Below are 15657 nucleotides of genomic sequence, written 5' to 3' on the forward strand. Positions count from 1 at the left end.
GCCCCAGCCCCATACCAGCGCCCCACATGGCCCCTCCCCTGACCCCGCCCCACATGGCCCCAGCCCCATACTAGTGCCCCACATGGCCCCTCCCCTGACCCCATACCACCGCCCCACATGGCCCCAGCGCCCCACATGGCCCCTCCCCTTACCGCCCCCATGGTCCCTTTCTCCCATCAGAGCCCTCCGGGCCGGCCCGCGCGCCCCTTCCGCCCGGCGCGGCCTACAGGTCCCGGCATGCCCCGCTGCAGGAAGGGGCGGGGCCCCGGCCGGCTCTTTCCGGCCTCGGCGTGAGGAGCGAGCGAGCGGCTAAGATGGCGGCTGCGGCGGTGTTGGAGTTCCAGCGAGCCCAGTCCCTGCTCTCCACCGACCGCGAGGCCTCCATCGGGATCCTGCACTCCATCGGTGAGCGGCCGGGGCCGGCGGCGGGGCCTGCCCGCGGCCCGCGCTCCTCGGCCCGGCGGCGGCGCGGGGGACCGGCCGTGCCGGCTGCTGACTCACCGTGGGAGCCGGGGGCGCGAGGCCGCTGCTGACGCACGCTGGGCCCGGGAGGTCGGGCCCGGGGTCCCGGCTCGGCGGGGGTTTGAGGAGGCCCCGCTCTCGCCGTCGGCCGGGGGGCGACCCTCTCCGGGCGCGCTCCCCGTGGCGGGCCGGGGCAGCCCCCCCCCGCCGGCGGCCGGGGCTGGCGCCCCCCCCAGCCCGGCGTGGCGCAGGGTCTGTCCTGCTCCGGGTGAGAGAGACTCGGAGGGCGACCCTGGTGTGAGCCCGGGCGCCGCGCCGTCCCTCTCCGGCTCCCTGCAGCCGGGGGTGTCCGCTTTGCTCGTCTCACCTGCACACCCGAACATTGTCGCCCTGCTGTGGGGCCCGTGGAGCTGGTTCCCGCCGCTCTCCCCGTTGCGGGGTCTGGGGTTGAGAGTGACCCGGGGTCTGTGTCGGAGTCGCCTCCACCCGCTGCTCGCTCGAGTAACCCGCTCTGAAGCGCAACGGGCCTCTGAGGCTACAATTGATTGTGTAGCTGGTCTTGTGCTGCAGTCCGGTTAGGCTGATGTGGCCAGATCTTGGGTTATTGTCCAGGCAGGAGGATGCCCGCATCAGCTGATGAGTAATCTCAATATAAGAGGGGTGTGTTTGTGAACGATTCCAGACAGCACACTTGAACCCAGGGTGAGAAACTGCCCTTGCCTGTGCATGCTGGCCAGACTCGCAGTTGGTTCTGTGTAGGGGGAAGAGAATACAATTTGTGGATGAAGCACCAATCCGCTAGAGAGCATTTTTTTCATAGTGTGCACATTTAATTTATGAGTTTGGGTGGGGAGCAGATGCTGTTTTGCTGCATCTCGCCATGCTTGAAAGTTTTCTGTAATAGAGAGAGGGGTAAGCTGTTGCTTACTCCTTGGATGTTACTATTCAGCTCAAGCTATGGTGACATGCCATAGAACTGGGAAAGCTATACAGTTGTCAGATTGGAAAATTCCATGAACACTGCTTCACACTGAGTGTCATGGACAGTGCATCCCAATAGCAACCAGTGAGAATCCACTTAGGATACGGTCTGTTGAGGGGTTTCAGTAGTTTCCATGACTGTAGCATGTGAGTGCTATAGTAAGTTAGGTCAGCAGAGGGAAGTCTGTAGTAGTTGTCTAGTGTTTGCCACCCTTAAGGTCTCAGGAGTTCTGCTGAAAGTATGTTTTTCTTGTATAGTATAAAATATAATGCTACTTGAATTGCCTTTTAGGGTACATGAATGTTTTGCAGTGCAAAAATAACCTCAGGTGAAAGTGTTGGTAATGCTGAGTGCTAAACAAAGCATATGTAAAAACAGTTGAACTGGAATCCTAGATTCTGACAGAAGAACTACAGAAATCTTCAGTGTAACTTTTTTTTGTTTCAGGAATCCAATTTGTTTTTATTTGTGCTACCTTCCTACACTGCAACTACAACTGTCATGGGGGACTGTCTCAAGGATTTAGCAGTGTCAGGGACATGCAAAAACTACAAAATGGAGCTGTGGCCTAGTTATGTCAGGGGACAACCATGTTACATTCCAAGCACCTGAATTAATTTGTAATGTAGATCATGGGATGGGGAGAGAAGAAGCCCTAGAAATGAACAGCCAAACAAATCAGCAATTCTGGATTCTTTGTAATAGGTGACTTATTTCTGAGGATAGGCTTTGAACAAATACTGGTGCTATGTGTTTGGCAGTTAAATGTCTCCTTGGCTACTGTATAATCTCAAAATAGACCTCTCAGATGGCTATTCTGCAGATGGTGAACTACATATTAAAAAAAGAGACATTATGGAAGGAAACACACGATGAAAATATATAATATGTCTTGCTGTTGCATTGGTGGCCTGGGGCAAACAATGAGGTCCACACTGTAAACTAAATAATATACACATTTGTGTGGTCTGATTTTTAGGGTTAGAGTTCCTGAGAAGCTTGCTTATCCTGTGATGTTAACTAGAGATGTGATACCCTAGTTCAGGGGTCAGCAACCTTTCAGAAGTGGTGGGCTGAGTCTTCATTTATTCACTCTAATTTAAGGTTTTGCATGCCAGTAATACATTTTATTGTTTTTAGAAGGTCTCCTTCTATAAGTCTTTAATATATAACTAAACTATTGTTGTATGTCAAGTAAATAAGGTTTTTAAAAAGTTTGACACTTCATTTAAAATTAAATTAAAATGCAGAGCCCCCCGGACAAGTGGCCAGGACCCGGGCAGTGTGAGTGCCCCTGAAAATCCGCTCGCGCGCTCCCTTTGGCACGTGTACCATAGGTTGCCTACCCCTGCACTAGTTAATTACTGCTTGGCGTCTTCCAGGTCTGTTAAACATACCTATGACTTCTTGTCAAGTCAGTCCTAATCAAAAGTAATAGTTTGTGGTACCGTTTGTTATCAGCTGAGAGATGTGACAAGCTATAGTAGACCTTTTTTTAAGGCAGTGGGTATTTTTTAGTATAATTAGACCTTCTGTGCTGGGGAAAACAAATTTACTTTGCTTATGATACTGAGCATATTAACAGGTTTCAGAGTAGCAGCCGTGTTAGTCTGTATTCTCAAAAAGAAAAGGAGTACTTGTGGCACCTTAGAGACTAACAAATTTATTAGAGCATAAGCTTTCGTGAGCTACAGCTCACTTCATCGGATGCATTTGGTGGAAAAAACAGAGTAGAGATTTATATACACACACACAGAGAACATGAAACAATGGGTTTATCATACACACTGTAAGGAGAGTGATCACTTAAGATAAGCCATCACCAACAGCAGGGGGGGGAAGGAGGAAAACCTTTCATGGTGACAAGCAGGTAGGCTAATTCCAGCAGTTAACAAGAATATCAGAGGAACAGTGGGGGGTGGGGTGGGAGGGAGAAATACCATGGGGAAATAGTTTTACTTTGTGTAATGACTCATCCATTCCCAGTCTCTATTCAAGCCTAAGTTAATTGTATCCAGTTTGCAAATTAATTCCAATTCAGCAGTCTCTCGTTGGAGTCTGTTTTTGAAGCTTTTTTGTTGAAGTATAGCCACTCTTAGGTCTGTGATCGAGTGACCAGAGAGATTGAAGTGTTCTCCAACTGGTTTTTGAATGTTATAATTCTTGACGTCTGATTTGTGTCCATTCATTCTTTTACGTAGAGACTGTCCAGTTTGGCCAATGTACATGGCAGAGGGGCATTGCTGGCACATGATGGCATATATCACATTGGTAGATGCGCAGGTGAAGGAGTCTCTGATAGTGTGGCTGATGTGATTAGGCCCTATGATGGTATCCCCTGAATAGATATGTGGACAGAGTTGGCAACGGGCTTTGTTGCAAGGATAGGTTCCTGGGTTAGTGGTTCTGTTGTGTGGTGTGTGGTTGCTGGTGAGTATTTGCTTCAGATTGGGGGGCTGTCTGTAAGCAAGGACTGGTCTATCTCCCAAGATCTGAGAGAGCGATGGCTCGTCCTTCAGGATAGGTTGTAGATCCTTGATGATGCGTTGGAGGGGTTTTAGTTGGGGGCTGAAGGTGATGGCTAGTGGCGTTCTGTTGTTTTCTTTGTTGGGCCTGTCCTGTAGTAGGTGACTTCTGGGTACTCTTCTGGCTCTGTCAATCTGTTTCTTCACTTCAGCAGGTGGGTACTGTAGTTGTAGGAATGCATGATAGAGATCTTGTAGGTGTTTGTCTCTGTCTGAGGGGTTGGAGCAAATGCGGTTATATCGTAGCGCTTGGCTGTAGACAATGGATCGAGTGGTATGATCTGGATGAAAGCTAGAGGCATGTAGGTAGGAATAGCGGTCAGTAGGTTTCCGATATAGGGTGGTGTTTATGTGACCATCGCTTATTAGCACCGTAGTGTCCAGGAAGTGGATCTCTTGTGTGGACTGGTCCAGGCTGAGGTTGATGGTGGGATGGAAATTGTTGAAATCATGGTGGAATTCCTCAAGAGCTTCTTTTCCATGGGTCCAGATGATGAAGATGTCATCATCTTTTTGATCATCATCATTTCTTTTTGAGCATATTAAGTTACTGGGGCATAAGGTCTTGCCCCGTGGAGTGAGAACTAGGAACTTCTGAATTCTAATCCTAGCTGTAGTGCTGCACCAGTTAGCAAGGAATCCCAGCTCTGTAGTCTGTCAAGTAAATTTCTTCACATTTCTGTTCTTCTGTTGCCTCATCTGAAAGATGGGGATACTTGCTTGTCTCACAGTTGCTGGAGATTTAATATTTGTAAAGCACTAAGTAGTAGCAAAAAGTATGAAAACCTTTATGAGGAGAGACAGCCCCAACTTTTGCAGCTGAGAGCCTGTGATGCCTGCAGTATCTGGCATGGAAGTGCAAACAGATGAATTTCACAGCTTCATACAGCCTTAGCATTATTTTTGTTGTGGAGCTGTGGCCAAGTGATTGCAACATTACACACAACAGCAGTAAAAACAAGGATCCTTAACACCAAGCAATAAGGGAGTATTTTTTTTTTTATCCAGCTTGCAGGTTCTACGCTTGAGATGTCACCATTTAGAAGATGTCATTTATTAGAACGCTCCTTATGGTGCAACAATAGATGCTTATTTTAGAACAGTCCTCCTTGAACAGCTGGAAATGTCTTAGTGATGCTTTATGAATCTGAAATCTGACCTGTTTTCAGGACACAAGAAACTTTGTCAGCTAGATGCAACTATTTGTAAAGTCTAGATAATTAACTGTTTTTAAGCTTTCTAAAGCTAAGAACCTAACATTTCTATGTAATAAATATTCCAGCCAGATTGACTCCACTGTTACCTGACACACTAGTTAGTTTCTGGAAAGAAGTGAAAAACATAACTAATTATGTAGATTCTGTGTTTTGATTGAAATGGTATTGTTCCATTTTCTTCTAGTGAAGCGCGATGTCCAGGAAAATGATGAGGAGGCAGTACAAGTTAAAGAGCAGAGCATCCTGGAACTGGGGGCGCTTCTTGCAAAGACTGGACAGGCGGAAGGTAAGCCCAAATTCTGACTAATTGGTGCCTCCCCCCACCCCAACACACACACCCCTAGCTCCCCCTTTACACTGGGGACTTCAGCTTTTTTAAAAAGAAACCTGCACTTAGCAGAAATTAACCAGTTCAACATTAAAAGTTGATTGGAATAAAAAAAACAAAACTTTTCATTGAGGAAAATTTTGAAATGGGTCACCTCAAGAATTTAAATTATTTTTCAAACACTTTTTTGAATTGGGCGATTGTTTTGAAAAATTAACATTTACTGATGGAAAAATGTGTTGGGAAATTCCCAACCAGCTCTACATAAGAGCAGATGTGACAGTCTTTCTTTTGGGGATGTATGAAAGGAGAGGAATGGGCGAAATGTCTCTAATCGGTAATTGTTTGGATCAGTTATATTCGTATCTTTGGTTTCCCTGGAAAGTTCTAACATAGTGTGCTTGTTACAGTGAAAGTTCAGCAGTTTTTTGCTGGAGAATAATGTTCTTGCATTTATTGAGCACTTTTCATCCAAAAGGACTTCACAAATTGATACGCCAACTTCAGACAAAGCTCACTCCGTCCACTACAGATGTGCAGCGGTAGCCAGGCAGCAGTTTAGCCGTATGCAACCATAATTCAGGACATAATGTGGAACATGTACTTTTTTAAAATAAACTGAAGTTGTTTGGCAAGTGTAATTAATCAAGTTGGAGTTTACTTCTGCTGTCCTGGTCAACACCGCAGTCTCTCTTAAAAAGTTCTGAGGGTCTTAAATAATAATTGATCAGTTTTAGGTCTGTTCTGAAAGTCAAGTGCTTTATTCCCCACTTAACATAAATAAGTACATATTTTAGCTTTTTGGTTTATATTTGGGTACTAAATTAGGTATGTCTGAGTATTCTAGACATTCTGATTTGCAATTGAACATAGCTTGTGGCAGAGTGGATTGTTTCCAGTGTTGCCCTAAATGCAAAGAAACTGTTCCTTTCTGAACTGGTAACTTAAGATGACACCAATACAAAATTAGTTCCCTCCTTTAAAAATAAATCAGTTAGTTGTAGAGAAAATGGAATAAACTGTTCTAAGTGTTGCTGATTCATAAAAGTTGGAGACAGGAGACTTTACAAACAATGTGATGCACTTTGGGTGGCCTTCTAGGATGGCTGGTTAACAAGATTACCACCAAACCAAAACACTTCTCAATTGAAACTAGTACAAATTTTATAAATTGATGCTTGATTGAAAGTCTGGATTTTATGTACCAGATGCCCACTAGTGAGAATAGTAAACCTACTACAGCCAGGATGCTCTGAAAGATTGGGAAGGAAGAGAGGATTTACTAGCACTCAGAGAAGCTTATTTAATGCATGCGCCGGATCAGGACAGGTTGAAGGTTTAGGGCTTCCCAGAGCTCTGCTGGGAGGCTGAGGTAGGAAGAAAGAGATGATGCCTCTTTTTACTCTTTAACCTGGTGGAAGTGACGCTGCCCCTTTTTCTGTCATCCACTGTGTGAAGATAGCAAAATTGGAAGAGTGCATGTAAATTACTCTCAGGCTAGATCAGGGGTCTCAAACTCAAATGACCATGAGGACTAGTGCATTGGCCCGAGGGCTGCATCACTGACACCCTCCCCTTCCTGCCCCCACTCCACGCCTTTCATGAGGCCCGGCCTCTTCCCAACCCTTCCCTGCCCCCATTCCAACCCCTTCCCCGAAGGGGCAGGGAGTTGGGATGTGGGCTGCAGGAGGGTGAGGGGTGTGGCAGGGTGCTGAGTGCAGGAGGTGTGCAGGGTGCAGCAGAGAGCTCAGGGCAGGGAGTTGGTGTGGGGTGCAGGAAGGGTGTGGCAGGGGGCTCAGGGAAGGGAGTTGAAGTGTGGCAGGGAATGGGCAGGGAGTTGGGGTGCAGGTTCCGGCCCAGAGCTGCTTACCTAGAGTGGCTCTGAGGTGGCAGTGGCACGCACCGGGGCCAGGGCAGGCTCGCTGCCTGCCTGACCTGGCCCCACACCGCTCTGCTCCGCTCCAGGAAGTAGCCGGAACCACGCCCCTGGGGGTGGTGGGGCACAGGGCTCCAGGTGCTGCTCTTGCTGCTCCTCCAGGTATCTCCACCGAAGCTCCTGTTGGCTGCAGTTCCCCATTCCTGGCCAATGGGAGCTGTGGAGGGCGGTACCTGGAAGCGAGAGCAACACATGGAGCCCTCTTCCCCCACCTGGGGACGCAGGGACACGTTTCCTGCCGCTTCAGGGAGCGGCGCTGGGCTCGCAGCGCCACAGGTAGGCAGAGGGGTGGTGGGGATGCGCGGGGGGGGGGGGGGGCGTGTGGGGAGCTTGGCGGGCCTCATGAAAGAGCCCTGCGGGCCACGTGTATGAGACCCCTGGGCTAGATCCTAAATTGTCATATCTTGTGCCTTCTTCCAGGTCCTTTGTAAGTGAGTTACGCACACTTTCACATCAGGCTGGGGTAAAATATTCCCTTCAGTCTAAGTTATACCTCTGAATTTGACCTCCACATTTCTGTTCTGCTGCCTAAAAATTGATGAGTTTCTTGAAAATTTCACTGTTTCGTTGTGTTATAAACAGCAGGAATGAAACTGATTAAATTTATAAATTTTGCTCTGCTACTGGTATTTTCCAGAGGACATTTTCCTCTTGTCACTGGTATTGCTCTTTAGTCCTCCCAAAAGCCTTGGTGAAAAGAGGATTTTAAAAGCAGACAGGGAATTAGTTGTAACTACTGCAAAACAAATTGAGGTCAAAGATTTATAGCATTTCAGCCACTCTGATTGACTCCCCTAAATCCCCTAAGGATCAAAGCTTCCTAATTTCCTGACTGAGAACCCAACACTGTGCTATAATGTTTGTGGAGAGTCGCACTCAAAATGTCTCCAGTACTACAGTTGGGAGTGCTATGCGAAGTTTGCAGTATAGATTCTAGCGAGTGGGATGTCTTCTGAAAATTCTGGATGATAATTAAAAATTCTAGGGGTGGAGTGAGGTGATCTTAATTTCCTGGAGAAGAAAGGTTCTGTAGATCAGACACAACAACAGTTTAGGAAAGGAAGATAAAGCCTGATTTGGTAAGGCTTGAAGGATAGAACTGTCTCTCATGCCACTAAACTGCTGTTAACATGAAATAAATTGGTAGTCTGTTCCTAAAGGACAAATGTTCTTGTTACAAAAAGCATTGCTGCAATTGATCCATTGTCATCTGTCTTGGCAGAGGCTAAGAAATAAACTGGCATAGGGACTAATTTATCCCTTCATCAATCCAATCTTGTACTGTTGCTCATCACCATAGGATTGGCATTGTTCCCTCAGGTCATGGATTTGGTGAATGGCATTGTAGTGTGCGATTGCCTTTTTCCTGTGATGGAGCAGCAGACTTAATATTTCATGGCTGCTGTTCCAGTTGTCTAGGGCTGTCAGTCAGTGCCTCCTTACCAACACTACACTTACGTAAAAAATACTAAAAATAGTTAGCAGTAATTCCAAGGGGAAAGAAATTTCTGCTAGAACTCACAGCTTGTGGGCATGAATTTATAATCCCTTAGCCACAAATTAGTAAAATGTATGGATTTATTGTCTTGCTCCCAGTGACTCAACATTCTAGGCCTCCTTTCATCAGATCTCTAGTGAAATAAAACTTGATGAATTACCAGGCAGGGTTGGGCAAGGCTATTTAGATCAGGTGCAATATTTATGTTCTCTGAATGTTTAACCTGAAAATCCTGTTTTTTTAGGAATTTTGGCCTATTAGCATTCTGCATCTTTGTGCAGAAGACCTATGTTTGAGTTGGTCCTGACCAGCCAGGGGATGCTGCAGAGGCATTGTACCCAGGAGATGAGGTAGTGCCTTGTGTTACTTGAGAAACTGATGGATTTTGAGGGGGTGGGAGGAGGCTGAAGAAGACAAAAAATTACTAGCTAATTTAGTCATATGACCCAAAGCTAAGTATGCAGGCTCATGTCTAGAGGGAAATGAGCCTTGCCTGATATGTTCAGTGGGAAAACAGGCTGCGTCAGGGAGCAAGGAAGAACATAGTGTCTTCATGTCATTGCATCTGCTGTGTCACTTCAGCCTATGTGCTCCCTTCCTCCTAAGTCCAATGGGCAGATCCAGAGGCAGCCCTTTTAACAGCAGGAGGGAAGATTGTTAGAGGTTTTATTCTATATTTGGCAAACTTCTTGTTTGCTAAAAGAAAAAAAGTACTTGTGGCACCTTAGACTAACAAATTTATTTGAGCATAAGCTTTCGTGAGCTGTCTCTAAGGTGCCACAAATACTCCTTTTCTTCTTGCGGATACAGACTAACACGGCTGCTACTCTGAAACCTGTTCTTATTTGTTGTGGCACTGGGAGAAAAGGCCATTGTCAGTTTTTTTGCTGTCGTGATGGGTTGCATTTGTTATGAGACAAGCCATTGAAGAGATGTCTTTGCCTTCTCCCTATAATGACAAGTACTTTTACCTCTCTTAGGTAGCTTATAAAGTTTAGGGGCTTTCAGTGGAATGAGTGTTTTAAGAATGAATGCCACCAAAATCATGGTCCGTTAAAGCTGTAATCTCTTGTTACTTCCACTGCTTGCCTGTGAAATAGTAGTAACATTATTTGCTTTTATGAAAAGGCCAGGACACTAATGAAAGTTCCTGGTCACTGAAGATTCAAATATATGAGAAATACAATCAGTAATAACTCCTAACTTGGAAGGATCTTGAGCAAAGTGATCTCAGGCAGGGTGCGATTATGAGATTAACTGCTGCTTTGTCATGCTCCCGATATAAATCCTAGCAGTGCGTTGTGAACATACTAATGACTTTTGGTGCCCAAGTATTATTACAAGATACAAAACAGCCTGCATTGAACTCGAAGGGACGCTTAGGATTAATAGGTTTCATTTGAGCTAAAATGATTGCTTCCCATGCATGGAAATGGTAACACACCACCTTTACCAAGTCAGATAGAATACTTTTAAATTAAGCATGGGATAGAATTCAAAATGTTAATCTGGTTTGTGATGTAATTATTGATTAAGGGTTTAAAAATAAACAAATGTGCACTCCTCCAAAAGTATGAGGAAACAGTCTGCACATTCTTATAGAGCTGGGAGAATTTTTATGCAATAACACAAAATATGGTAATACATAAAGTATTAAAGAATATTGTTTCTTAACTATCTTTATAGGACTCAAAAAAACTGAAATGTATGAGAAGCAACAAGAACTAAATGCATTTTGCATAGTAATTTCAATAAAGAGACTTAAAAAAAACAAACCTTTATCCAATTCTTGGATTTCAGTTTTCTCCTTTTTTTGGTTTAAAGTAAGAATTGTGAAGTGATTATCAGGTAATTTAAGCAAATTATGCAAACATAGTATACTATTGATAGTCCCTACCTGTGTCATTTTGTACTGTCGTCTTGTCAGATTGGGTAAGATAAGCAGTGTCCGGTGTGGTCAATACCTGATGGGAGATTGTGCAGGAAATAAGGTCACACTTCCTTAAGTGTTGAGCCAATGCTTTAGCATTCTGCTAGGGGGAGCTGTGCTGCTGGAAACATCATCTTTCAGATGGAATGTAATCAGACACCAGGACAACTTGTCACTATAGATCCCATTGTGATGATCACAAGAGCAGTGCTGTTAACTCTGAGTCCTGGCAAAATTCTAATGGCTCTGCCTTCCTAAATCCTCCAGGTAGTTCAGTTGGATACATAGAATATCAGGGTTGGAAGGGGCCTCAGGAGATCATCTAGTCCAACCCCCTGCTCAAAGCAGGACCAATCCCCAACTAAATCATCCCAGCCAGGGCTTTGTCAAGCCTGACCTTAAACTTCTAAGGAAGGAGATTCCACCACCTCCCTAGGTAACGCATTCCAGTTCTTCACCACCCTCTTAGTGAAAAAGTTTTTCCTAATATCCAACCTAAACCTCCCCCACTGCAACTTGAAACCATTACTCCTTGTTCTGTCATCTGCTACCACTGAGAACAGTCTAGATCCATCCTCTTTGGAACCCCCTTTCAGGTAGTTGAAAGCAGCTATCAAATCCCCCCTCATTCTTCTCTTCTGCAGACTAAACAATCCCAGTTCCCTCAGCCTCTCCTCATAAGTCATATGTTCCAGTCCCCTAATCGTTTTTGTTGCCCTCCACTGGACTCTTTCCAATTTGTCCACATCCTTCTTGTAGTGTGGGGCCCAAAACACTCCAGATGAGGCCTCACCAATGTCGAATGGAGGGGAATGATCACATCCCTCAATCTGCTGGCAATGCCCCTACTTATACATCCCAAAATGCCATTGGCCTTCTCGGCAACAAGGGCACACTGCTGACTTATTTTCTCTTCCTTTCCTAAACTGGTGTGATGGCGTGTGCAGCATTGAATGCTCTCACTGCCACATTCCATCACAGTATAGGATTAAGTGCTCTGTATTGAATAGCCCATATCTGTTGGGGATTCACTACACTAAGCTGAGATGCCCTATATAAGTGTAAATTAAAGTACAAACTAATAAGCAGAGCAGAAAATTAGTTTACTGGAAAATAAGTTAAGATCTAAAATAATGCACGTGATGGAAAGTGTATGCAGAATTTCATGTTCACAACTATTCTTCCTGTTGAGAATGTATATTATGTTGTGAATCTGACCTATTTCTTGTGAAGGTGGGCGAGGGAGGGTACATTAAAATATTAAACAAGAGCAAACAAAGAATACTCTTGCATTACAAACTCCATTGCCCCTCTTATCCAAAAATCTCAAAGCACTTTTCAAACATTAAGAGCCTTAAAACACATTTGAGGTAAGTATTATTATAGATTTTTATAAATAGGCAAATTAAGTGGTTTGCCAGAGGTCCCATAATTGGTCAGCATCAGAGCCACTAATAGAACCCAAAAGTCTTGGCTTCCAGTTTAATTTAACTACTATACGCTCTTCCTTGGGAATCATTTACCATTGCCTCACAGGATATACTGTTTTTTCAAGCATTTGGTATCATAAATATTGCTGTGTGTAGACCTAGCGAGTACCCAGATTGCAATATAACATTAGATTATTGTGTGTCTTGTAGTTTGAATACCCAAATGTTGTTTCATGGCTCGTTTGTCCTGAATACAGAACTTGGAGGACTTCTGAAGTATGTTCGACCCTTCTTGAATTCCATCAGCAAAGCAAAGGCAGCCCGTTTAGTCCGATCTCTCCTTGATCTGTTCCTCGATATGGAGGCAGCTACAGGACAGGAGGTGAGTGAGACCCCTTGAATTCAGACATGAGCTCATTCCTCAAAGGCTTACAGCGCTATTGTCTATCTGGTTTGTTTTGCTGTACAGTGAAGAATAATTTGTAATGTGTCACAAGACATACTCACTATGTAATGCATCTGATTATATTCCGGTAATAAAATATTGGCTACTCTCAATCTAATTCATGAATAACTATGTAAACTGAAAGAAATTACTTGATTTTCTAGAAGCCTCAGTGTGCTAGGAGTGAAGTAATTCTTAGCTTGGACTATCTAAACTTCTGAGAATCATGTTGCCTGCTATTAAATGTAAAGTTTTAGTAATTTTATATGGTGTGGTCAGGGTACAGAATGCTACATGAGGTGCAATATACCTGCTCCAAAGAGCTCAATCTGTAGGTGCAATATGTGTCAACACATGACCAGAGTGGTGAGTGCCTTAAGCCTGGAATGGTTCATAGAATAACTGGGTTTTATAAAATTAAGAAGGTGGCTGGAACTTGGTGTATATTACTTACCATCTTTCAGTTTATGATCTCAAAGCACCCTGCATTGCAACACCTCTTTCAGGCAAGTATTACTCCATATTACAGATTGCTCAATTGAGGCACAGTGATTTGCCCACAGTGGTGATTTGCCCACAAAGGAGTCCTGCCTTTGTTTCCTTCTCTAATCAATGGATGACTCCATCAAGCATAGTCAATTCTCTAGCTTTCATCTTTTCCCTGAGGAGACTACCTCAGCCAAATAGATCTCACCAGTAGGAAAGGTTTCACAACATTCAGTCTAAATTAAGCCTTTGGTTAAGTTACGTCCCGTTTGCCTTAGCTCTGCAGGCTGGGTTTCTTGGGCAAAGTGGCTAATTCAGGCTGTTTTAGGGGGTGTGTGCAACCAGCTTATGAGCATCCTCAGACTAGGTGACTGTAGATTTTGGTATAGCTGATACTTTCTGCTGGTGTGGGATAGGAAGTGGAGGATGAGGGGAACTCGGGAAAAATCTGAGCAATTTTTATGGAAAGGCAGTACATGTTCCAATAGTTGGAGAAATAAGTCCAGAAAGATGGACACACTGAAAGGCAGATATCGCCCTGCTGATTAAGCTGGCACAGTACTGTACCAGCATCAGAGTAATGGCTGGGATACATCACCCAGTTCAGTCAAAATATTCAGCCCCAGACATGGGAGCCGGTGCATAATTTGTAATGCAAGAGATGCCAGAGCATAGGCAATTAGGTGCTGGGGCTCAAGCAATTTTTTGTACTTTCATAACTGATGCAGCAAACCCAGAGGTGCCGGGGCTATGAACTGCCAAGCCTAGAGGTTAAGCACTGTCGGGAGGCAAGCCACAAAAACTTAGTGAATTATTACTTCAGAGATCGTCAGTGCAACACCAGTAGATACATATGACACCTTTTAAACACTCGGAAAGCCAGCACACATCACTTCCACAGTATAACCTGTTTTCAGCAACTTCCCAGTCAGCTGGTGAGCAATGAGGAGAGAAGTTTCTCCCATACCAATTCTTCTGCTATTACAATAAAGTGAACTGCTGCCTCATACTGACTTTACATGAACTTTTCTACCCTTGATCTGAAGTGACAATCAACTGTTACTGCCCTTGTAGAAGATTCCATTTGTGCAGTGTTGCTGTGCTCTGTTAGGCAGTTTTTGTTTTACTTCAGAGGTAGCTGCAAAGAGATCCTTGTGCATAGTTGGTAAGTTCTGCATCCTTCGGGATAAGATGTGCTTCAGTCAGAGATGCTAACTTTACAATCTGTTCTGATTGGGATGGGTCTCTAATGCTGGTGAGGTTGCCTTGGTGTAAACAATTGGTCCTCATGTTGTTCCATCTTGAGATTGTAGGTGCAATTTTCAAAAGTGCCTAAATGACTTAGGCTGCTAAGTGACCATGTCACTTGAAAATGTGACTTGGGCTTCTACATCACTTAGGCACTTTTGAAAATGTTACCCAGTGTTTATATGAAGGCCTCACTTTATTATGCATAAACAGTTTGGTTAATGTTTGGGACCTAAAATGTACTTCATTTTCTTTTTTAGTTCACTGTCTGAATGATCTAAAAGTTTGGGATTTTTTTTTTTTTTTGCATATGCTCAATGGCAATTTGCGGTGTTAAATCTTGTGCAACTCTTTTAAACATATCAAGTACCTTAATCATTATACACAGGATCACTTCACTCCCTTAGATATAGTCAGTCACTTCTAGGGTGAAACATGCAACTGTTTAACAATGCACCACGACACTTAAGACAGGAAACCTTGAACAGATGAATTCAAGAATCATGTCTTTTTATGGCCAAATAGTTCTCTAAATCCAGACATTTTCATTTAAAATTAAGATAGCTCTGTATAGGGAAGAATACCACCAGGACTCCAACAATACAAGTGTTTTATTGGTGAGTCTTTGCAAGCCAGAAGAACCATACTGTGTGACCCCAGGATGGTAGTCTGTGTGATTGGCAGTTAGAAAGTATTTATAAGCCAAGTATTTATAAGCCAAGTATGCTTGATAGGGAAGCATAGAGAGATGAAACCCTATGATGCCAGTTGCACAGTCATCTTAGAGATCAGGACAGGAAGTCAAGAAACCTAGAATCTGTTTCCAGCACTTCTACATAATTTGTGTGACTGACAAAATGTCACTTTTCTGACTCTGCTTCCTTTATCTCTTACATAGGGATGTTAGTTTATGAAGTACTCTTGGATGGAAGGAGCTGGAGCAGTGCAGATAATTGTGAAGCATTTTATTAGTGTGCAATAGAGATCGTTTCAGAACTACAGGAACCCTGCTACCTCTTTTATGGAATACGGTAGCTGCATTGCTGCTCCAGAGCTAATTGGCAGTGATTCTTGGTGGGAAAGGGATTCTTGAGTTGAAATTCTGGCTCTGATACTTTATCCTCCTCTGGTCTTGCGTAACTCGTATAACTAAGGGATTGAAAAACTTCA

General features: G+C 44.2%; 1 protein-coding gene across 1 annotated transcript in view; it reads left to right on the plus strand.

Moving 5' to 3' along the window:
* The first annotated feature begins 214 nt into the window (after nt 1-214).
* The window catches only part of PSMD11 (proteasome 26S subunit, non-ATPase 11), a 30807-nt gene continuing 15364 nt past the window's right edge, over nt 215-15657 (plus strand). The window contains exons 1-3 of the mRNA XM_038385567.2: nt 215-405; nt 5371-5472; nt 12566-12690. Coding sequence (XP_038241495.1) covers nt 315-405; nt 5371-5472; nt 12566-12690 — 318 coding nt within the window. The 5' untranslated portion in view covers nt 215-314. The remainder of the gene's footprint in view (nt 406-5370; nt 5473-12565; nt 12691-15657) is intronic.

This window comes from Dermochelys coriacea, chromosome 27, assembly GCF_009764565.3.
Source record: "Dermochelys coriacea isolate rDerCor1 chromosome 27, rDerCor1.pri.v4, whole genome shotgun sequence".
NCBI classification, from domain to species: domain Eukaryota; kingdom Metazoa; phylum Chordata; order Testudines; family Dermochelyidae; genus Dermochelys; species Dermochelys coriacea.